The sequence below is a fragment of the Phalacrocorax carbo genome, chromosome 5 (genome assembly GCF_963921805.1).
Source record: "Phalacrocorax carbo chromosome 5, bPhaCar2.1, whole genome shotgun sequence".
Classification (NCBI taxonomy): domain Eukaryota; kingdom Metazoa; phylum Chordata; class Aves; order Suliformes; family Phalacrocoracidae; genus Phalacrocorax; species Phalacrocorax carbo.
In genome coordinates, this window is record NC_087517.1 from 5,168,420 (window position 1) to 5,193,621 (window position 25,202).

At 37.9% G+C, this 25,202-nt stretch overlaps 1 protein-coding gene across 16 annotated transcripts in view; it reads right to left on the reverse strand.

Annotated features, from left to right (window-relative positions):
* The window catches only part of ARHGAP15 (Rho GTPase activating protein 15), a 345,294-nt gene that overhangs the window by 104,432 nt on the left and 215,660 nt on the right, over positions 1-25,202 (reverse strand). For 15 of the 16 annotated variants that reach the window (XM_064451021.1, XM_064451016.1, XM_064451019.1 and 12 more), the window contains 2 exons: positions 23,619-23,717; positions 1,403-1,480 (listed from right to left, as the gene is read on the reverse strand). In XM_064451021.1, the coding sequence (XP_064307091.1) occupies positions 1,403-1,480; positions 23,619-23,717 (177 nt within the window). The remainder of the gene's footprint in view (positions 1-1,402; positions 1,481-23,618; positions 23,718-25,202) is intronic. The other variant, XM_064451013.1, reaches the window with a different exon arrangement.

Below are 25,202 nucleotides of genomic sequence, written 5' to 3' on the forward strand. Positions count from 1 at the left end.
TATGAGGCTGATGATTTATTCAGTCTCCCTGAATTTACTGGCATAAATACTGATTCCTCATAAACCAGAATTCACCCTCCAGTTTCAGCTGAAGACAAGACTGTTCTGGAGAAGCTGAGGAGGTGGCAAACATCTACTACTCCCCTGAAACCTTCCCTAGAGGTGTAAATATTTAAATGGAGGCTTGAAGGTGGGAATGTTTTAATATCTCTCTCAATTTAATCAGAATTTTTGAGTCAAAAGTCTTAGTTTATGTGCAGTACAAAACTAATCGAGGAAGTTGTTCTCCAACAGCTATCACCTCTAAGAAACCACATGCGATACACAGTGTTTAGCAGTTCTGGTAATAGTCTCCAGGTAACTTTAAAAGTGTTAATAAAAGTGGGAGAAAATTTTGTAACAGCTTCACATTTATACTTGATTAATTCAAAAGTATACAAAGTCTTAAATGCAATTTAAGATTTGGGATTTTTCCTAATTTCTGAGAAACATAATTTTATTTTCTTGTTAAGTAGTATCAGGAGGTTCACTGTCATCAAGGGTATTGGTTAAGCTGTTAAATATGGGGATAGTTAGTCTTTGCTAAGAGTAGTAAACTGTTCGGAGAGGTGAATGTATTTGTCACTTATTAGCTACCAATATCAACTTCCACACCTGTAACAGTATCTATTGATCAATGTTAGGTTAATTTAGGCCACCTATAGGAAAGATGTTCTTTTGTATTTGTTGAAATATGTTCATTATATGCGGAATCTGTGGAAATGTGTTTGGTAAATACGTACAGCTTCTCAGGTCCCCAAAATTCTGGTTCTCGGGTCCCCGAAATATTAATCTTTCCTCTTCTCATTTCCTGGGGTCAAATCTTTGTCTTTTCAAAAATCAATGGTAAGTCTTCCACTGACTATGACAGAGCCAGTACTCTACTTTTAGTATTTCCTTTTCAGCTCTTTTCAGCACCTTTTTCTCTTTCGCTGGCTCCCTTTGGATCCCTGGTTTACTTTTGGTTTTGTTTAACTTTCAGCATCCAAACAATCTGCTATTTTCCCTTTTAATCTTCTTTTTTCCCCTCACTTTGATTCTTAGGTTTCTACACGTGCTTCGTGTTTTGCCACCTTATTTCATGTATCTGTTTCCTTTTTTCTTTTTTTTTTTTTGTTTTTGTTTGTTTGCTTGTTTCTCATCTCCTGTTTAGCTACTATCTTCCTCTGCTTACTCCGCTGTTTTTCCCTCTCTCCTAGCTGACATTTCCCTCCGTGCAATATCTTTTCACCTTCCCTTTCCTCTCTTTTCCAAAACACGGCTCATCATTCTATGCCACTAATGTATAGCAGATTCTGAAATACTGTCATCTGAGACAGTTAAGTACTAAACAAAACATTACCAGGGTGGAGGAATCACTTACCCTGATTGACAACAAATCGTAACTTCTGTATTGTTGCCAGATTGCCGCTAACCCTGTATATTCCATCAACATCTAGACCTGAAAGAGAAACACATATTTCATTTTAGATCATATAAGTATTTTTCTTTGTACGCCTGTCAGGAAGCCAGAAGCGCCCTAACAAGTATGAAGAAGAGCAGTGTAGTGAATGACTGAAAAATAATCCACCTGACAGCAACCGAAGTGCCTCCTGCCTGATTAAAACAACAATGCAAAATAAAAGTGGTAGATTAACTTAAGTGAATACAAAACACCTAACTATAATTATCTTGTAATTCTGTCAGCGGAATACGGTATTTGAGTGTGACGGGAAAGGAAGAGTGAATTAGCTCTCGCGCTTGTAGAGGAGGGCTGGTTGGGATACGCGCGATGCTACGCCAGCCCTGCTTACATGTGGGGTGTTTATATTAATAGTGCTGGGGAAACTCCTCAGTCTGGGGTCTGGCTTTTTCAGACGTGAATTTCTGAGGCTGTGACCTTTCTGAAAATAAAGCAGCGAGATACCCACTCTAGAATCATGACGTGTGTGAGACTACACACAACCACCGTTTTTCTGCTATATTCTTCATAGCAGATCAGACAAGTTTGAAGATGAAATTAAATATCCCAAATAGCATATGCCCTGGAGTGCATTTCTTCATTAATATAGGCCATTCTTTTCAAGGACAACCTGACAGTCTTGTTTCTCCCTGCATATCTACTCAAGGTTTATCTTCTAGGTGAAACTAGATGTCATACTCCCTTTTGTGACATATTATCTCCTACAGCAAGCTCTGCTGATATGACTGTTTAAAATAGCACTTCCAGCCCTGGTTGCATAGCTGTAGCATTTCAAAGCACATGGGAACTGCTCTCCTTTCCCGGGAGAATTAGTTATTGTGCAACAACGACCGAATCTGCATGCTTAAAAATGGAAAACACTAAACTGCACATTGTCATTTCACGTTTAAAACTTGCAAGTACATAAGAAACTAAGAGAATCTACACAGAACAGGTTTTTTAAGGCTACTCATCACTTGGAACACAAGTTTTAATTAGCTTTTGGCAAGCAATTTCAGAGAAAGCCTTTCTCTTGGAAAATGCTAATTTGTCAAAACCAAAAATTTTCAGGAAATATTTCCTGACAATGTATCTAGGGGGATTTTCATTTTTTTCAGTTTGGGGTAGGGAAAAAGGCAAAAATGAAACTATAGAAAAAGGTGGAAACAAGTCCAAAAGCCCAGAACACTTAAATAAGAAGGAGCTGAGGTTCAAGTTCTTAATTCAAAAACGCTTGCATCATACCTTGGCAGATGAGTGCCACAGCCAGTGGACTCAACTGCTTGGAGGTATTCCTCATTGATTTTGAAGCATTTTAAAAGACTTAATTTTCCTTTTGATGCAGACTGAAACCAAATAAAGTCTTTTGTTTGTTTGCGTGTTTGTTTTCCCTCCCTACAAAAGACAGTTCTTTTTTCATGTCTGTCCTGCTAGGAACACCCTGATTTGGTTTACATTTTAAAAAATCTATTTTAAAAATGCATAATAATTCCATATCATAACTTTTATTAGACAATTTTCTACCCTGCACCTGTGGGTGTCCTGCAACATAATACTGAGAGTGATGATTCATTTCAGGAAAATCCCCTTTGGTTACAGAGGGATAAAGAAAAAGTTTATTTAAGAGAAATCAAAAAGGATTTGGTAATCAAGAACACTTGGAAGTTATCCATCTACTGGATATATAACATATGAGCAAATGGAAATTACTAAAATGTTTAAGCAATGCAATTCTATCCTAAATCTGAAGAGTCTCGTTCTGTTTTAGTAAGGGGAGAGTGAGAGAGCAAGAGTAATTCCCAGCGTAGGAATGTGGGACTCCTGTGGTAAGGGATTAAGAATTGCATCATGTAAATTGAAGTCTAAACCAGAAAGTAAAGAGGAAAAATAAAACAAACAAACAAACAAGCAAGCCCCAAAAGAGAATGTTAACTTTTGTTTGGATCTAACTCAATTCAGTTTTTAACCTTTTTGGGTATATGGAAGTGAAAGCAATACACGTCTCTGGGTGAAATAGCCACGTCTCACGTTAATAGCATCAATTTGGAACCTACATAAATTATCCAGATTGAGTGAAAATGACAAACTATGTTGTAAATTGGAGGTTATTACATCTTACAAAATGATCTGGAGTAAACAAGTGCATTATTATTGTTACAAATTTACTTCGGTCCAGAAACGAGGACTGAGTAGCATTTCAGTTGGACACTATACAATATGGCAGAGAGAAAAAAATAAAATAAAATAAAAAAATTCCAAGAATATCAAGCCAATTATAGTGTTCACGTGCCATCAACTTTCTGCTCCAAGAACTTTGAAAGTTAAGCCAAACCAAACCAATGAAAATTGGTGGATTTGGACATCCTTTTCACAACCACATCATCTTAGCTGGATTGTTAACAACTTATTTTGGAAATCTAATTAGGCACAAAAGAGAAAGAGAGAGCAAGAAAGAGAGAAATATGTCTTTATAGTCCTAATATGCTCACTCTATGAACAATTTTCAAAACAAATTCACTTTTAAGGGCACCTCTATCAAGAATAAAAACATCACTGCACTGCTGTCAGGGTTTCTTCATGGCAGGCTATAAATACTTAGGGAACAAGATGAAACAAAAGCCTTGCAGAGTTTCCTATCTGGTGCTGGCATTTAAGTATAGTGGTAAAGAATGTTTCCGAAAAAAATGTTCATTGTAATAAAGTCCAATTGTTGTTCACTATAGGGTGACCTTCTTGTGTTTTGGAGTGGAGTTTATCAGGGAAGAATCACTGGATTTTGCCCTAGAGGAGAACAAGTATTTTATTTGCTTTATATCCCAATCTCCAACTCTGTTTCTGTTTGTTTTAATGAGGAACCTGAGAACAGGATGGATCCACAATCAGAAAAGATAGCCAAATCCATCGTAACGACTTCAGTGTTTCTCCCCTAAATTTTGTACTGGTATAAGAAACATAGGAAAAGGACTTACTCAAGAATATATCAATTTAGCTGCCAAACTATAGGCAAATTTTAACTATTTTCATTTAAAAAATTATACAGGTACTCCTGATGAGAAAGTTAAAAGGCAACCAAAGTCTGGCGTGGTTGAGATTCTTGAACAATAATGAACATTATATTCACTCTGCATAACTGCACAGAGATGCTAGAAGAACACTTATTTAAGAACATTTCTTGCACTCCTGCTCCTAGGCAAAATGGAAATAACATGCGTGCAGGTCAGCGTCAGCTCCGATAGCAGTCTGAGCTGGAACCAGGTATTGCAGAGAAACATTAAAAACACAGGAAAAAAGTAGAGCTTAGGTGATATATTTATCCAAACACACATGTTAAAATACTAGATTTTGATATCGGTTGAGGTAGTCCTGACGCTGTATGAGCCGCCCTGAATGAAATGTTCTCATTAATTCTTTTCTGTTGCATAGAACAAATCCCTCTCCCAAATCACATTGCATTCTGCCTGAGGTTAACCTATGTTTGACAATATCTTCAAACTGAATGTAAAAGGAAATTCTCTATGTGCAGGGAGAAGGGGGGGTGGTATACAGAAATTTCTCTCTCTGTTTTTTAACAAGATTTAGGACTTGAAACATACCATTTTAAATGATGCTAGGTAATTCCTGCACAGAAACCCATGAAACTTTCGCAATTAATGTATCCTGAAATAGGTGTGGTCCACAGGCCTGGTAGGAGTTTTGTAAAAGAAACCATCGTGCTGGATTCAACAACAAAGTGAAGTACAAACTTGAAGAAAGGCATTCTTTAGTTAGTCCTTTCATTTAAAATCAGTTATGTTCAGGGCAAAAATATTGTATTTCAAAGGAGCCTATTATGCCTTCCCATAAACAGAAAGATCATACGTTTTAAAACTAAAGTATCATTATGTAATCAAGCTGTTGTATTATAAACTATTTTGTGGGCTCAGATGCCCAGGGCTATCTTTACAAATATTTGAGAGGTCATTATCAGGGTATGTTCTCCCTAAAACTATAATTCTTTCCTCGTGTTTTCATATGCATCTTACCATAAATATCTGATTTATAAACAATTTTTTAAAAGTTTACTAAGGGCACAAAAGTGAGGCATGAAGTCATTTAAAGAAGCAGAAATGCGTGAATGCAGCAAATGCACCAATGTCGAGATAATGTGTCCGATGAGAAAAACACCACAGAACAATGTGCAACAGAAGTTTCACAAAAGGATCAATATTTGTATGCCAGTAGAAGGAAAATTACGAAAAGTAGCAAAGAATAAATCTGACACATTAAAATCCATTAAAAGTACTGTATCTGGAAAGGGTTCCAAAAGGTACCTGGAGTTTCAGGTGAGTGTGGGAGAAAAAAAAAATAGTTTTTGTCTGACACCACTGAAATCAGAGGTGAAAATGACGAGAACGACGAAACAAATTGGAGTTACACCACAGAGAGAAAATGAACACTAAGGCATTAACAGCAAACAAGGGACATATGGATGTAAAATGTGCAGTGCAGGGGTGGTGTGAGCTGAAGGTACTTGAACCAGGAAGCTTGGTACGCAGGTCAGGTTGAAATGAGCACCAGCTCCTTTTGAACATAAGACTGTCTGCACTCAGCATGGTTTTCAGTGTTGCCTTTTGGTGTAGGGTTAGGGATGCCTTAAAACTCCCCGAGCAGGGCCAGAGGGTGACACCAGGATTTGCTCTGCTCTGCTGGAACAAACCTGATGCTTCAGTTGTCAGAACTACCCACTTCTTGTACTCCTCCCCTCAAAGGATCACATTCGTGAGGCTTAAAACAACATCACAGCTAACATCTGATAGGAAAACAAGTCCCATCCCCAGGCCAGAGAAGGTACTCAACTACCATGGAAGTGGGTGCCATACAAACGTCATGTTACATAGCTCTACCAGACAGACGAGGACAAACAAACCTAGGAGACCCAGCAGTGGATGATATTGGAAGTCAATCTGAAGGACAAAGAGGCAATCACTGTTGTGAAAAAAAAAATCAGCTTTCATTTATTGGTGCTCATGATACACATGTGTCTCTCATTTGCAAATAAAATTAGAGAACTACTCAGAAATGACTAAGGCTGGGAACAGTGGCAGAAAGGTTATTCTGATATTGTAAAAGCCGTAAGAGGGATGCGCTTGGAGACTGGCTAGACTGACCTCAGTCCCAGACAGTCTACTTAAATAATTAGTTCAGGACTCTATGAACAAATAATTCTTAGCAAAATATAATTAATCCCAACCAGCATGGTTTCATGGAAATCAGGGTCTTGTCTAGGAAAGTTGTTGCATTTTTTGATAGGATTGGATTTTTGACAGGTCTGGTTGATAAAGGCTGTGGTGTTGAAATAGTATGTTTGGCTTTCCATGAGGCTTTTGACTTAGTACCACATGACATTTTGATTAAAGCACTTGCATTTTATGAAATTAACCGGGCATATATCACATGGATTAAAAACTGGCTCAATGACAGACCTCAAAATATGGTAGTTAATGGGAGATATCCGTTAACAAGGCCATAACTGGCAGAGCTCTCAAGAGTGGAGCTCTCAGTCCAGTGCCATCTAATACCTTTATCAGAGATGTGGACAATGAGAAGAAAAATCTCTGTTGGCAAAGTAAGCAGATGACACAGAGATCAGGGAGATATTAAGTGACGATAAGGACAGGTAAAGTTGCGGAATGTCTGAACGGCTACCTTAGATGGTCACAGTCGGGTAAAATAAGCTTTTCTGCGGAGAAACACCGGGTACATCCAACACTCTGGATGTACATTACGAAGGGCTTGAAGTTTGTTTTAAATAATTAGCTGAACATGATCTCTCAGTTCAGTGCTATAGCAAAGGGGACAATGTGAACCCTTGAATTATAGAAAGAAGAGTATCAAACAGAAGCAGGGAAGGGTTTGCACCTCTTCATGTGCTACAACTAGGATCTCCGGTAGAGCACTGTACTTGATATTGAAGTGAATAAAATGAAACATAAAATATATGCTTTGTTGCTTCATATTAAAGTGAGGATGGAGAGATGTCCTCTCCATCAGTACTTTTCACGTGATTTGCAGGTATTGGGCTGATGACCAGCTCTGCCCTGTTGCAGGACTTGTGACAGACAAGCCCTAATTCAAGGTAGCATGAAGAAGACTTTTGTTATTCTATTGTTAGTAGAAATGCAACACTGCATCAGAATTTAGTAAAAGCAGAGATAGTGGGGGAAAGGAAGGAGAGGAGAAATTGTACTAGTTCTTAACAAGCTAAGAAATTACCCTATAGGAGGTGTCTGACATGAGTTTTGGTGAATCTCTTTAGGAAATTAGCTAACAAGAAATAATTCTATGTTTGGCTGCAATAATATCAAGAAGATGAGGGGCATTCCTACATAAAAAAAGAATCTCATTTTTTCTTGTGGTAATAACTTCAAGATGCAATGAAAGGAGAAAAGCTTGACTAAGATCTTATTGTTTTCAAGACCCTGTAGAAACTGTTTAATGGAAGCAATTACAACACTGAATATGAGCATTACATACTGAGAATAAGTAACAAGTGAATATGATGGATGATATATTTTATTCTGTTTCATATCACTTGATGGTAGAATTTCCACTTAGATATTTATATACAAATAAATAAGGGTAGCGACAGCACAAAGCAAGTGCAATTTAAACTAGCACACAGTTCACTGCTATGCAGGGCTGCTGTTTAATGCCTAAATCAAGCTTGCCATGCCTTCATCGTCTTCTCTATTGTGTCGAGCTGTCTTTGACATTCAAGAAGTTTATGGTTTAAAAGCCCCAGGAACAACAAGACTTACTCAGAAGGCTCCCTGTAACAAGAAACAAAACTAAGCTTTGAAGCTGGTTTTTTTGAATGAAACCATCGAACATGCAGCGTGTTCACTGTAATTTCGCCATTACCTCCAGTATATACTTTTGCCATTCTGATAGTCCCGCTTCTTGCAGCTAAACAAAGTGACCTCATTGCTTTCCACTGTATTTTCTTTTAAACATTGGCTGGGATGATTGAGATTCAGGAATGTGGGAAAATGGATTCCCAAGCCACGTCCATCCCCTTTAATTCTGAGCTGTAATTTTTGGCTTGGCTTGAATCACAGTCATCACATTTCAGTCTGAATCTCTCTGTAAAGTGATCTTTCTTAAACATTTCTTTCACTCATCATGGGATCAGAAACAAAGCCATTCTAGTCTTTCAGCAAAACACTTACAAACGTCTTTTTACAGCGACTCACAAGAGCTGAATTTCCTTTAAAAATGTTTGAAAAAGAGGAGGTTTTCATTGCCTGATTGTCCTCTTTGTGAATCTTGTCATCTGTATGCCATGAGCTACAGCTATTTTAATCTGTTTTTGTTTGCAATCCATTTGGTGTCCGCCCAAGAAAATGCAGGTGATTCTAATTAACTTACTGCTGAAGATGTGGAAAAATCTCAATTGTGCTACAGAGAATTATACACTTAAAGCCTTCCCTCTATTATTTATAACAGCTTATTAATGAAAATGATTACATGAATACATTTACCACCTGATTCATCTTTGTTCACTTTTAAATCAACAAGGTTTATGCTAAAGGAGAAAAATCCCTACCAAATACAGTCCTCAAGTACACACATCAGCTCACTGGCTTAACTGGAATGGCAGTTTAAAAGGAAATAACATTGTCTTGCTTTATGCAACACAGTATAATATCTGAAATTACCAAAGGTTTGGAAATAGCCATTCTCTCTCTGCAACACATTAGTATTTAATTTTGTGAATGTTTATTTCTTGTTTGTTTGTTTGTTTGTTTTCTCTTTTAATACCTCCTTCACCACTCCTATTTGGTCTCATTTGCTGCAGTTACTGCTTCTCATGTATGGGTTAGTAGGTCCATTCTGACCAATGCTTAATTTATCTGAAATAAAATAGGTTTCCATGGTTCTCTGCTACTTTACGAAGAATATTTGGTTTTTTCCCTGCTTGACCAAAGGTCTTTCAGGAATATTAGGAATCTTCAAAAGCTGAATGGTCCATCACCAGCAACTCTCCTGGGATATAATCAGCTTCATGTCTCCATGGATGTGTGCCTTCCAATTCCCACCTGTCTGGCGTTGTGGCGTATGACACTATGGTGACTGGCAGAAGGGAATTTCAGGTAGAGTGATTTGAGTCACTTGTAGGAAAATGAATAGATGTTAAATAATAGCACTGAGTATTTTCTGCTAGGTACAGCTCCCAACAGGCAGTTTATCACCTTCCATCAGTTACTATTTCTATTATTCTCTGCCACGCAACATACGCTGTGATGGTCTAATTTGAATGTGATGACAATGCTGATAATGCAGTTTATTTTGGGGAGGATGAAAGCCTGAATAAAGGTTATCATTTTTGGAGAAGCTGATGATGGAAGAACTCATCCACTGTGTGACATGATCAGAACAGCTGGGGATGTAATGTGGAGGGTGGGGGAGAAGAGAGACAAGGTATTTTGTATGTTCAAGAAATATATACAACATTGCCATTTCTTATATCCCAGCTGTGCCTGTTAACTTCTGGAAACATGTAGAGCTCAGCAATAAAGCATACTTGACTGATATTTACTGCAATGTGCATTATAAGACATTTTCTGTCACACATCACGTTCTGAAAGAGTTAAGTAACATGAAAAATACAGGCTCAAGATTATATCTGTCATGGATGAAAATACTACATTTATGCCTCATTGTAATCCATTCATTGGTTTATGGACCCCGAGCCCTCCAGGGAGTGTCACAGCTCCACATGATACTGCTGAGAGCTGTATTTTGCTTTTGGATTTCTGATTTAGCTGAAAGAAGTTTAAAAACACATGTAGCCTGACAACTCCCTATTGGCTATACAACTGAGGAGGGTCAAGAACATAAACTATTCCAGCAAAAGCCAGCTGTAACTTATGCTCACTAAACTGGCTGAAGATCGCCTGTTACAGACAGTAGCATACAAGAAATTTATGCATTTTGCTAAATCCTCCCACTTTGGTTAAACTGTGCCTCATTTGGGGATCCATCATCACCAACATCATGCCTGTGTTTTTTGAGCAACATCAGAACTCTAAGGGAAACTGCACCTTGGGGGGTCTGACTCTCCACTTAGGACTACATAGGACTTTCAGGCAGGTCCACTGAACTGCGGTTAAAAGCTAAGGGACAGATACAATTCTCCAAACATCCCTTACTCCCAATGCTGATTTTAAAGAGAATTTAGTGCACAGTAGGGACAAATCTTTTCCCGTCTTACACAATAGTGAGAGATTAAATTAGACCTCAGTAATGTCACCTCCCCATCCTGACTCGTACTGCTGCTTGGTGGACATTTAACGGTTGGAAGCAGAAGAACTGTGCATTGGGGCACACATAATCTTCAGCCAAAATGGGTAAGGAGTTTGCATTTTCTGGACTGTGGTGCCTTTGCTTGGCAAAGAGTTTGGGTTTTGGTTTTGTTTGTTTCTCTTTAATGACAGTGACTGGGATAGGAAATTTAGGATGGAATAGGGATATTTAGGATGGAAATTCAAAGTCACGGGACTGCTTCTTCCATCATTCCTTGGCTTTTTAGAGATAGCTGAGGAGTCCAGATAAACCCAATACTCTTCTTTATGGCAGATCCATTTTTTTTTTTCTGACAGCCTGAAGCTACGCTCTGTTCAGGCTTCAATGTCTCACGGTTATCTATCTTGACTTCAGGAAAGGGTCCTGCCTAACCTTCTGTGGCCACTCCCCACAGCTGCTGTGCATTGCTGAGCAGTGGATGCAAACATAGAGCTTATCTGTTATAGTTCAACAACGGTTAAAGAACTATCAGCAAGGCATTTGATAGTACTTCTTCCGTTGCATAACACAGAAGGCTGGATCTGTTTCTTACAGTTAGAAATTAGACCAGCTTGGTTCTGGATTTCTGACAGGAGGAATGTGCAGAACCCTGCTCTAAAAATGGAGTTCGGGCTCTCGTGCAGTTGGTAACGGACTTTGCCCACTCGTATCGTATTGGAGGCATCTATCTTTGTATTTGCTTTTTATCTTTAAGTGGGAGAAAACATTTAAAAATTAGATTCTTTAGTCTAAGGCACACTATCAGACACCTTTGGGTGTTAGAGTCCATGCCTGTGTGGAAAACTCAGGCTGTCTTGTAAGATAAGTATATACGCAGCTAACACCAACTTACTGAATTCTCAGCATTGCATGTCTGTCTAACATATAAATGTGATATAAATGCGTGTGTGTATATGCATACACGTAGATAACTTTTACTTTAATAATATCTTTCCCAGTGTACATTGCACACATTTAAAGCCACAATAATGATTAAAACTATGGGACTCCACTGAATGCTCTTACACCTTCTTTTGTGTGACAAAAATGAGCAAAATGTTCTTGTTTTTGCAGAAGTCATATTTAGTGTTATGAAACAGTGACATAAAGCAGTACCATGTGAAAAAATGGAGATACTAATTTTAATAGGACACAAAGCTATTGCCCTTAGATATTTTTCCACTTTTTTTGCCTTCTTAGCTGCAGGACTCTGCAGTTATATATATATATATTATTTTTCCTGTCATTCCCACTACATTTACTGTCCCTAAGCAAATTCAGGTAACTTAAAAGCTTTTTTCCCTCCTCCATTTAATTTGGGCAAAATCTGAACCATCACCAAAGCAACTTTCAGCAGAAAATGTAGTCAAGATATCTACAGAAACCATAAAAACCCTGAACTAGGTTACAAGGAGTGCTAAAAACTAAAAGACTAGTGCATACTTCATTACTTTGACAGAAGCAACTCCATAGTTTTCATTTTATGGTCTGACATGCATACCAGGGTATACTACATACCCTGCTATGTAGTATACATAGCACAAAACTTGTGTATTAATTGTTGAGGAAGTCCTGAAAAGAGGCTGTTTAAGTATAGTCTGAAATGGAACAGATTGCTTTCTACTTTGAAATATGAAAAAAAAAAACAAACCACAAGGAAATACAAATAATATAACAGAAACATTACTGATATATGCAAGAAATACAGAAATATACTGACTTCTGATAAGAAAAATCCTACTTGCTGGCAATAAAAAGCAGTGGATATCTACTAGCTGAGTTTTGGATGAAGTGAATACATAAATATCAGTATAATTTGGTATTTTTATGCAAGATAATGATTTTAAAATTTGAAGCGATAGGAAGAATTTTGATTTGAATCATTGCCTTTGAATCTTAATGCTGACTGTGACATGGAATGATGTAAGGAAGGTAGAAATCCAATATCATCCCTTTTACTAGGGTTCACACAGACCCGCTGGTATTTCTGAAGGCTTGGAAAAGCGAAGCTGGCATGCAGTGTTTTCCATATCTAATTTCCTTCTTTGGTGAAAATTCCAGTAATTATTAATGACATCTACTATAGAGACATCCAAGACAGTTGCAAAGTTTCTAACACAAACTCTTACTGTAAGCCCTGCTCTTTGTGCTTTTAATGTACGGCAGATCAGAATACAAAAATGCAGCCGAAAGAGAGATAATAAAAGAAACCATTGTGAACAACTTCTAGTGTGCAAATTCTGATACTTTTCAAACATCAATATATCATGGCTGTTTGCAAAGTACCTAAAGAGAATCACGTCTTTGCTCAGTGATGGTAGAAGCGCTCCTGTGCAAAGAGCTCTGTCGCTGGGTCGGTGCTGCTTGTGACCAGAGAGTAGCCACTGCCGTGAGGCTAGTCCTGCAGGTCAGAGATTGGGGCATTAAATACAGCCATTGGTGACCTCCTCTCCTTGAGTGGTAAACTAGGAAAACCTGACTACCGAAAGAGCACCCTTCTAGCATCCTCCACCTTCCTCTTTGGGCTCAAGTCTGGCTTAGGGTTTCACTGGGCTGGTGAATTTGAATGATTTTGTTTTCAGTGGTTAGAGCAAAAGCTCAGCTTGTTCAAAGTTAAGTTTACAGACTAAATGAAAGCAGTTTTCATTAGAAGAGGATGTATCTTATCTTTCTACTAAGGTTTATTAAAAATATGTAACACCTGATAATTTAACACCAAACGAGTGGCTGCTAAATTTCCTCCTCTGCCTCTCTGTCTCACACACACACACATCTACACACAGAGGAATGCTTCTCGGCTGCCAAACTATGTGCCAAGATTTTGTTCACTTTAATCTCAATCATATGAGTTAGACAACCATGAAAGAAAGTTTCTACGAAGTTTACCGACAGATTTTTTAATTCTAGTGGCTCCAGAGGGCATCACTACAAGTACACTAAGAACCTTCTCTTATTAAAGGTTTCGGAGCTGATCCATTTTCCATTTAAGTCAACATGAGCAGTATTGCCATAAAGAACTCATCACTTGCTAACTGATACCATACACTCATCAAAATTATTTCATTTCTAAGTAAACAAAAAGTTGTGGTACCTCCAACACCATTGTGTGGTTACTGCTGGCACAGGGAAGCCGTTTGGTGGCAGCTTCTTTGGTGTGTTATGTCACGTAACACCATGTCAGTTCAGGAGTGACAAATCTAAACATATGGTTTGAAATATTGGGGGAAACTTTTCCTGGGAAGATGGGGGGAAGAGCCATGGAATAGCCTCTTTCTGTCTTTTGAGGACTTGCTTATTTTCTGAGTGAAGACATCTCAGAGACGACCCATTACCGTACCCTTGGTTTCAGAGGTCCACAGTGATTTTAAGAACCTCAGTATTACCTGTAAATAGCCGATAACCTGGGCAACTGAACAAGTTCTTGTTCTTTGTTTTTACATCCTGAGAGAAAATCTGGATGTTTATATTTCTGATTCAAACATATAACGTTCAAGGCCCTGATCCATCAGAACACTGAGGCATTTCCTTAAATGTAAGAAACAATGGTTGACCACAAAACTGATCTACTCAGGTCCCTAAGAGAAGTGTCCATCTGTTTTGGTGGGCAGAGGCTGGTATCAGTAAAGCAGAAATTATAGAAGGAGAAAACCTATAGAAGGGAATAACTGTTACAAAGTAGAATAAACCACAGAAAGCAGTTTCTAATACCAATATCTGTTTCACAAGAATTTCAGTTATTTGAAATGCATCATCTGTGACACCAGAAAAAAAGGTGCATGAAGGAATCATGAAGAGAGAGCTGGATCAGGCTGGCTGGAGCTACTCAGGCTCCCAGTGATACGGTTCTGTTGTGTTATGAAACAAAATGGTCACATTTTGCTCTCATTTACATATATGTCATTCCTCCCAAACCAGGGAGCATTGTTTGTCTGTGTGAAGACAAAAAGAAGTTGGTTTGCTATATAATTACATCCATGATCTGTGAGGATCCTGATTATAATAAAACAATCTGCTAAGCAAATATGCAACTGGAGGTCTTTAAAAGACTTGTTAATTCCATGGGGGCTTATCATGCACTAGCCAATTTAGGGACAATTCAGTTACTAGATTGCTAATAATATCAGTTTCATAAATTCAGGGGAGTAAAATGAGCTAAAGAATCTTCTCTTAAAGAAGTGAATTCCTTAACACAAAGCCTCCTGTTTAAGTTGCCCTCTTACTTTGCCCTCTGCTTTGCTCCTGAAGCTTTCTGTTGGTACAATTTCTCTCACTTAGGTATCAATCTGCTATATTATATGGTTAAAACATTGATGTAACACAAGCTGCTACAGCAAATAATTGAAGTAATAAAATATAACTGCAGTTATTTGCTCCGTTGAATCGCAGGCAGAAAAAGGAGACAGGGTTTTTTAAACTGACCCCATAGTGTTGCATACAGACAGCAAAAGGGTTTTTTATGCGTTTTCTTTTATCGCTGTAAAACTTTTTTGAAAAAAGCATAGTGGAGTTGTAGTAATTTAATTTTTTTTTCCACAGGAAAAGCAATTAGTCCACATTGTGGAACTATGCCTTCATAATTTTATTTTAAAACCAGAACTTCAGTTTTTAAGCAACAGGGTGGTTGGAAGAATCTGAAACTAGAACTACATCTCTTTTCACCCCTAAAGGAACTTAATGGACTTAAGTTTTGGGGTTTTTTTGTGTGTGTGTGAACATCTCCTCTAGGCCAAGACTCATTTTGTCAAGTGTTAGCCCAAAGTGTTCTATTAATGGCTGAGCTGTGAAGTCTGACTAAATGGGGTTTACAGTGGAAATACTGCCAGCCCCTTGTCTGTGATGGCATGTGCACTACACTAGGGCATAGTGCCTCATATCCTCAGTTTATTCAGGAGGAAAAAAAGCGGGGGTTTTGTGTCTATCCTTTTATCTTTTTCATGGCTAGGAGGTGGATACCCTCATGTGTGAGCTTCCCTGAATCTGACTCTGACCAGGGGGTACGTCAGGACCTTCATTTTCTCTTTGGCACAGAGTAAGCACCAGAGAGAGTCAACTGGCTTTAAATTTCTCTAGACTTTTGTGTTTCAGCATGTACAAATGTCAGCTACTTGATTTACAAAGTATATTAACATTATTTTAATATCGAGAAAATGTTGTTTGATTCTTTTTTATTTCCCAGGTTAAGTGGTTTATTTTATTTATTAAGCCTATCGAAAAAGATTTTATGGAAAATTCTGAAGACAAAATATCCTGTTTCCTTCTACACGTTCACTAATAGATATATTATACAATGCTAGAAAAAGGCAAAAGGCCAAACTCATCTCTGGTGTAATTCCAGTAAAAGCAATAAAATTACACAAGGCATGAATTTGGCCCAGGCATTGTAAATGTTACTCTGGTGCACACTGCGTGTCTGCTTGTTGTTACTGGCAAGGTTTAAAATATGAATCCCCCTTTTCTTCATAGGAATGGATACATTTCTCCGGAACAGATTAATCAATGAAACAGGTATCAGGTAACTATGACAAAGACGGCAACTGATTCAAATGCCTGCCTTTTTTACGGCTCTTTCTTCTTCTAACTAGCTTACCATCTCTGCTTTCAAATTTTTAAAATATATATTTACTCCCTCTTTTGTGCATTGTCATTGCAAGGCTTTTTTGCTTTTTTTTTCCCCCCTGCTGTTGTCTCCTTTTCTCTAATTTGTCTTGCATGCCCTTCCGTGATGTTTCCTGTTGACACTTCTTGATATTTTTTTCTAACTCAGAATGTGGCTTTCTAGCAGACACCGAGGCCCCAGAGTGAATACCCTTCAGAGCCAATTCTGACTTGGACCTTGCACAACGCTATTAACTGGCTCTTACTCTAAGAAAGGTGGCTGTAGCGGGATTGCCTGAGCCTGAAGACAGAAATGGTTGAGGAAAGCTTGCCAATATGTTTGCACTAAATTCAACCACTCTTAATTTCTACTCACAAGAAGAATTTTAAAAAAAAAAAAAAAAAGCCTGAAACATTTTAAATCACAAACTTGCAAGGGCTTTTCTCAGAAATTTGTTGTTCTATTTTGCATTCATCTCTAGGTTTAAGTTTATGCTTGTTGGCCACTTTAAAGTAAACATAGTTCAATGCCCTCAGAAACAGTTTTCTTCAGCCCACTAGAATTCCCAGGAAAAAGGCTTTATCTGCTGAACTGCTGGATATTTTTGTGCATGTGTAATTTTTTTTTCCTATCAGTTTGTTTCGTTTCCTCTTTTTTTTTTCTTTCCTTACATTCAGCGCATATAAAAGTTGGGAGCAGAAGCCTCCTTGGAACAAGAGAGAATCATAAAAGACTTCAGGAATCTCATCACAAGCTAAACAGTACAAATTGCACATTCTTCATGGAAGTATTAGCTTTTAGTGCGTGCCTGGATCCAAGCATAATAGATTATCCCAAAGTGGGAAAGAATGAACAGTACAAAATTAGCAGAACTGGGAGCTCAGATCATTTGGTGGAGCAATATGATCTCTGTACTTTCAGGGTACTGAATTCTAAAGCCACTGGAAACAGTATGTAAAATTATATCAGAGTAAGCAAGGAAGCATGTGTAGGCCTGGGAGAAGGAAAAAAAAAAGGTTGGAAAATACCTTTCCAGAGGACAATAAGTAATGAAAATCAGTGAATGATCTTGTAGGAAAAAAACTGATGTTCATGACCAGATTCTTGCACTGAGGATAGAAATATGCTAAAAGATACGACAGAGAGAATACAAATAAAACACTTTTCAGTGGTTATTCAGGAGCCGAGTGCAGTTGGAGAATTATCTTGCACTCAGACAGAAATATAAAGCTACCCTGTGCACAGGATAGGTCGGTCTCCTGAGGTTTCCCTTCTTCTCAAGGAAACGTTGCCAGAACAAATCCTTTATGCCACCGGCTGATGGGTTTGGTCTGATTGTGCTGGGAAGTAGCCCAGGAACACTGTACATTTAATGGAAGCTCAGAGATGGTGGTGAGCATACTCTGGCAAAACTACCCTGTACTTTCCAACTGCCTTCTTCAGGTCCTCAGGAATGGGACTGAAGCATTTTTCAGAACCAACTACATAAAAAATATCACTTAAGCTAAATACACCCCAGAGGAGCATGTCGCTGAATAAAAGTCTAATAATATGGAGGATTACAATACATATAGGGATGTAAGTTGCTAGAGGTTTTATATAGTGGCTATTAATACATATCTTGGCTGCACAGGCCTCATGCCTTCTGCCATCTTCACTGCGCTCGTAAAATCTCCTAACTACACCAAACCCAAGTTAGTGATCCCAGCATGGGAGTCATCAGCTTTAGGAGGTGTTCGGGATTTTATTCTTTTTTTTTTCCAATCCTTTTGCCGTCTTTTCTTCTGTTAGAAAAATGAGATAGCACTAAACTGTTTTAAAAACTCATTTTTTCCTAGCTATATAAATATATTCACAATGCTTTATATTTTTAAAACTCATTTCCTCTTTGCTTAACTCCTTAAGATAAGTGAACTCTCCTCTATGTAAACTTCCTACCAGAATACTGACTACCTTTTAAGCGGTATATGATTTAGAAGGTAATGAAATATCACTTTCTTTTTCTTTTTTTTTCTTTTTTTTTTTTTAATAAATTGGTTTTAAAGTGCTTTTAGCTGCACTTTAGCTTTTAGAGTAAGAGATAAAACTGATGAAAAGGACACAACCTTCTGTCACAGGGCAGCATGGCATCTGGGAGGTGAGGTAGTTTAAAATACCATTTTTATCTTCATTTCTCTTCATTGGGATGACTGTATTCTTTACTACATCCCATAAGGTACTTTATCTTTGCCCATAAAGAGATTTTCTTCCTTAAACGCTGAATATTCTGCAGTATGAGACTTTGTGTGTGTGTTTCTGCAATGATATTATGCATAATCAAATCACAGCTATGGATATTAAAGCCAAACTGAGACTTGATTTCAGGTGCTTTGGGGTGTCAAACTTTGGACGCCTTTCAGAAATCTGATTTTCAGAGAGCAAGCCAGAAAAACTTCTCTGAAAACCATGTCTTCTTGAAATTGCACACCCAGCCTAACAGTGACTTCTGAAGCCTCCCTAGCGTACCCTGTCTTACCCCAGCAGATCAGCCCCCCAAAACAAGAGCCCTATGCTCAGGGATTTTTGGTTGTGGCTCTTGTTTAACATGATTTGTTCACTGGGGCTCAGAGCAATGAAACCCAGTAAATAACACATTGAACAAACAGAGAAGATAACAAAAGGAAATAGTTAAGGTACTATAATAATTTTAGCCATTCTTTTTTCAGGTCACTATAATCTGCCCAAAGATAACTAATTGTTCAAAGTAAACATTCCACTCTGACCACAAAAGGAATCCATTACACAAACATATAATTCACAGTCATTTTTAGTGGGTTGTAAACAGTTTGGAATGAGCATAAAATGGGACAAAAATCAAAGTGAGCATTTAGAAATGAAAAAGTGTTTGCTACAAAAGGTCAGTCCCTTTACTTGGCAAACTATGTAGAAAAGCCTGGGAAAATGTTGAACACACAAGCAGTAAGGGAATTTTAAAGCCAACAACCTCCCTGTTTCTTTAAACAGACATCGGAACCTATAACTGGATCCTGTCAAACAAACGACAGCAAAAAAACATAACAGCTGCTAAGAAGTAAAGTTGAGAGATAAAGTTTTCTAAGCTAAGAACCTTCTCAGAAGTGGACTAAAGGTCTTTCTTAAATCTTTAAGCAAGGTTATGGATCCCAGGGTGGCTTTTAGGCATTGAATCAAATATGTAATTTTGTGTATCATTCCTGTCAGAGCATCCTGTGCTCCAAGAAAAGCAACAGAAAACAATGTCTGCAATGTCCAGTTTAGGAGGGAAACGGTACCTGCAATCATCAGCTTTACTGCCTGCAATGTCGTTTAGGCTGATCTGAGAACACTAACTCGGGTTTGGGGACGGAGGGAGAAAATGAAAGATGTTTCAAAAGAGAGATGAAAGTTAAATTATATTTCTCTGGAGCATTAGTACTGTATTTCCTTACAAAACCTAAACTACACTGGATACCCTCGGTAGGTTTAGGATGCTGACTGCTCGGCGTGTTCATTTACTCTGTCATTAGACACACAGACAAATGATCATCCCTGGAAAAGAGTTTAATATCAGACTATTTTTACATGATAAAACTTGAGTATAGGACGTACTAGATGGCATTTTGTTTAGGTACAATGCAGACTGTTATCTGTATTTTTTTTAATGCGTTCTACTCATGCCTTTCACATATTAAAAAATAAAAAAATGCAAAAAAACCCAGCCAGCACTTTTAAAGGGTCGTGGATAACAAAATAAATAGGTGACTCAAGAAATGCCTGGAAATAATATCTGGCCTAGAAACACCAAATATCTTGCAACGGGCCCCACCCTTGGCAGGAGTGCACAGCACGTGAGTTATAGTACACTGGGAGGATTGTCCCAGGCTTTCCTTGCTGCGTTGCTCAGCTCATGGTCAGGGATACCTATCAGACACTTTCTGGGGAGAAGAAAAAGCATGGAAAACAGGTTGAAAAAGGCAGGTCAGCAGATAGCCCCAGAAAAGCCCGAGGTAGATGTTGATGGCAAAGTAAAAGACTACCCAGAAAAAACAAGGAATACACTGTTCTGTGAAAGGGTTTCCCTCCAAGTCCCTCAGAAAGTAGAAAGCTGAGAAATGTCAGAAATCTTTGAATAGCCACGGTATTTCTTCAACCTGATCATTGCATGGTTCAGAATTATTCTCTTATCTTCACCAGGTCACATCAGATGCATGGGGTTTTTTTTCTATTTAGGCTATTGCATTGGATACTGAGGATTCAGTGCTCTTTGCCTAGATACTATTGACTTTGGTGGCACAGGTCTGTACAGATAAATACGCAGGACAAGGAGTTCCTAAAAAATTCTAAAAGAGTAAATAATACAGGAAGAATGAAGAAAAACTGAGCTTGCTTAAAAAAAAAAGAGAGAAGTAATGTGACAATTGCCTTGCAAATTTGCAAGATTAGGCACATTTTTATTGAGACTCTTTATTAAAAAACTCTTACTACCATCTCTGCAAGATGGCTGAGTAAATGTAGAAAGACCTTCTGCCTCCCGGTCCTATTTCAATAACTACAAATAGCAAAAGAGGCTGGAAAAAATAGAATTTGCTCTTGAACAAGTGAATCCTTGTCAGATAGATAAATATGCATTATGGTGTGAGAATTTTTAGGCTAAATCTTATAAAGCACCTCTGTCCTGAAATGGTGAATAAGCAAACAGTAGCCTAGGGGATAAATAACCAAAACCTGATCTAAGTTGCAGCAAAATAATTTCAGAATAAATCCTTTGATTTCAAAGCAGAAATTAATTTTAAAATAGTGTAACTAAACAGAAAATGTTGCCAACACTTAATGACACTCTCTACATTTTTAATCTGTGGGAGAATATTACTGCACTTGGCTATTGTATGTAACCTCATGTACACAGGAAAATGTACTAATTAATATGGTTTATTCAGATCACTGCTAGACTTTCTGTGCACAGAAAAGATGTTTTAAAAATAAAGAGAAAACCAAATAGATAATCAATAGGTAAAGAATAGTTAAATCCATGAGCTGATAAATAAGAACACATCCGTTCAGCACATTATGACTGTTTCATAAGTAACAGTTAGGGTTAGTGTCCTCAGGTCTTTTTTCCTAATAATCCTTTATCTTAAATGAAGCACACAAGGAACATTTTTGGTACAGTTACAGTACGTAGATGCTATATTTTCTAAATAGGAAAAAAAAGCTTTTCTACAACAGCCAATATGCCAGCTGTACTGAGTATCTAGGCCATCTTCCTAAGACTATGAAAGTAAACATACAGTTTTCATTAAATGTGCCTTTCCCATAATTGGTACATAAGTATTTCCCATGACTCTGCAGTTGAGTATCTTGGCTGGAGGCATATCTGGCCATTAAGAGGAGGGCTTCAGATCTGTTGAGTCTCAGCCATGCCGGGAGACTTGGCACCTCCACATACTGCTTCCTAATACCAACCCCGGTATAAAATGTCATCAGAAGCTTGCATAAACATTGGACTTAGCTTCACATAAATTACTGCTGTCCTGAGATAGTTTATGCCAGAACTTAGTAAAAACAACACTTTGAGTAAATAGAATGTGAGTAAATGCAAGCATTTTAATCCATGAAAATGATAATAGAAAAAAACTGTATATCAAATATAAACTCATAAATACAGTGATAAAATGAAATTTTTATCTCATGCCATATGATTAGCTTTTATTTACATATTAGACTAACTAAAAGCGGTAGACTTCCCTAAGTCACAGCAAGTTTGAACAAGAACAGTAATGCAATACTCCGAAGGATGAAGTCCTTTGAAGGAACAGGGATATTTTAATTTTCATCCATGAACATTTCTCTGATAATCACACAGACAATAAACACCTAATTAGGTTTCTTAGATTTTTCTACAGTTCAGCAGTGCAGAGACCTCTGGCCTCAATTCTCCTGGACAACCGGTCAGATACCACAAAACATCTACGAAGTATCTAGTGCATCCTTTGGAGAACCTGTGCTAAGATCATAACCGAACAATTAGACATGTTCTGCATGGCATGGCATTCTTATAATCTAATCTCTGCCTTTCCTTTTCATGTTCTGAATTTCTCCTCACAATTCCTCCTCTATTAATAGTCACTTCACACATTTCTCCCCTTTCTTTGTCTCTTTCTTTATCCAGCCTCCAGCCTTCCTCCAAAAAAACCAATGCTACTATCTCCCCCTACCGAACGATCTCCAGTTTGTTAGTCTCTGACTTCCTGCCAATCATTCTGGGAATAATAATATCCCAGTGCTCTCTTTGCTGTATAATTAAAGCATGAATTTCCCAGAGTTTGAAACTCCAGGGTAGTTTTATTGCACCTTTCACTATAAACCCAGGTAACAATGATGGAATTAAAATAGCTTTTTTCCTTTGTGGTTAACGGTCTAAGTATCCTTTTATTTTTCATTGGTTCTCTTGTTCTGAGACTCCAGTATATGGCAGTGACAATGGGTTCACCCAGCCTTATTCTGAAAATAAATTTTCTATCTTTTGCAAGATATATGTTTCCCCAGATCCCTGGAACAAGTTGTAAACTTGTAACAGATGGTGATGAAGCCTCACATTTTTATACAATACATTTTAAGATTCTGCATCTACCGCATGTACCTTCCAAAGAAAATGACCTTCAGTGAGAGAAGATACACTCTGAAGAAAGGAAGGCAGGCAACGGTGTTGAGCATGTCTTTTTATCCCATGAAAATCCTACTTATTAAATTAATCAAAACTTTTAATGAGGATGAACACTGACTCCAATATTATGGCTTTTTAAAATAACTGTAAAAATTAGACACCTGCATGCATTTAAAACAATACAGTCACACTAGATTAACATTTGTTTTGGTTGAATACAATTCAGGGCTTAGGAAAAAGTATTGGCATTATGCTCACCAGAGACTTCAGAATGAAAGTTACTGACATTTTATTGATGTTTAACATTTGCTTACCCAGAGAAAGACTAAAACAACAACAACATGTCAAACAAAATATAAGGAATAATCAGCATGAATGGGTTCTATTAGTGTCTTATCACATAAAAAAAATGAAGATACAGCATGTGATATAGTTCAGTTCATAACTATATTATAAAATGAACTGCGTGCCTACCCCGGCAATTCGAGCAGAGTGATAAGTTTAGAGTTATGATTGCTAATAGAGAAAAAATTAGTGTTAGATATTAAGGTACTCACCTCTTCTTTCAACTGCTTTGATACACAGTCTTACGAACTGGGGGACTGTAGATTTCTCGTGCTCACAAACCAAGTGCAAATGGGAGCCAAAAATTTGATCTGCATTTGGAAAAAAAGAGGAAAATACATTAAGGCATATTATTAGCAGTGGGATTGTTCTGTCTTCTGAGCTTACATATTAATTAAAAACTGAGCTATCGAAGATGGACAGACAAAGTTGGAAACAAATCCTTTTTGACTCCTAGTGGTTGTTAACTTCTGCCAGTAAACTAAATTTCTTAATATCTGCTGCCCATAGTACCTGGATATTTCCCCCTGGGTTCAAGTTTCAATTGCCATTTACACCTTGACCTTAACCTTTCTGATGCTTGGAGGTCTCCGGATTTTGCTTGGACCTGCCATAAAAAAGTAAAGGCAATTCTAGAGATACAACTCCATATCTTGCTGAAGCCAAAATTCTGCATGATAGTAACCGATGGTCCAACCTTGAAACTCATATTGTCAGGTAGGCTGTCTCTGCCACGCATAGCAGGTTTCACTCTTGTCATAAAGCAACACGAGGGTGGCAAGGGCTTCAGTGTTTTGTATCATTAGGACTTAGTACAGCTTCGTCTCATCTCTACAGGAGGTTGGGTTTTTTTGTCATTTGTTTAAAAAACAAAAGGTACTAGATGTCATTTGATGAGTTTTAATTCAGTTTTAATTTGTGATTTGTGTTGTTTCCTTGATCAATAAGCAATTAATTAAGTAACGCTACTTTTTGGGTTTTACATTTTCAAAGTTTTGATCAACTCTGAATGTTGATCTTAATTCATATTTATATAAGCAGGTTAAACTCAGATTACTAATCAGCTTCCTCCACCTCATTGCCACTCTGTAAGTTTGAGAAATTATGAAAAGAGCAATCAGTAATGGGGATGTTGTCAGCTAGAATCAAAATGAATCAAAGAGATGAGAGAAACTGGTCAATAGGAGCCAGTTAAATGCTCAAACAATAGGAGCATACTATCATCATTTATCCAAAGAGACAGTCTCCATAGAACATTTCAACAGAGTACTACAGTTTGGAAATTGGGGTAGAGGCTTTCAAAATTTTTTTATAGATATCTGATGGGTGCTAGCACAAGCCTGGGCTCTGCAGACCAAGCCCGACAAACACGCTCATTCGCAGAACAGCAGGAGCTCCTGCTGTCCTTTACAGCTCCCGTGGCACGGGACATTTCCTCCGTAGTCAGTCCCACCATCTTCCACCAGAATCGGTTGGAATGCTTCTTCCTCCAAGCTGCACACCTTTTTCTAACAGGCCAAAAGCCATTTGGGTTTTTTTTCGCTTTGCAAGAAGCTTCACTTTCCTATCATCAGTCACTACGATTCCTTACTAAGCTTAGATTTCAAGAGCAACTCGATTGCCTTTTCTCACTTAATACCCCAGAGCAGGGAACAATCAGGTGGATGGGGTAGTTTGGACTTCGTGATGTGTATCAGGGAAGTTTATTCCAGCACCTCCCAATGCATGTGATCTGCATTCTGGTAGAGTACATCAAAGCCTGAATTTAAGTTAGTCGGAGTTTCGGCTGCAGAAGG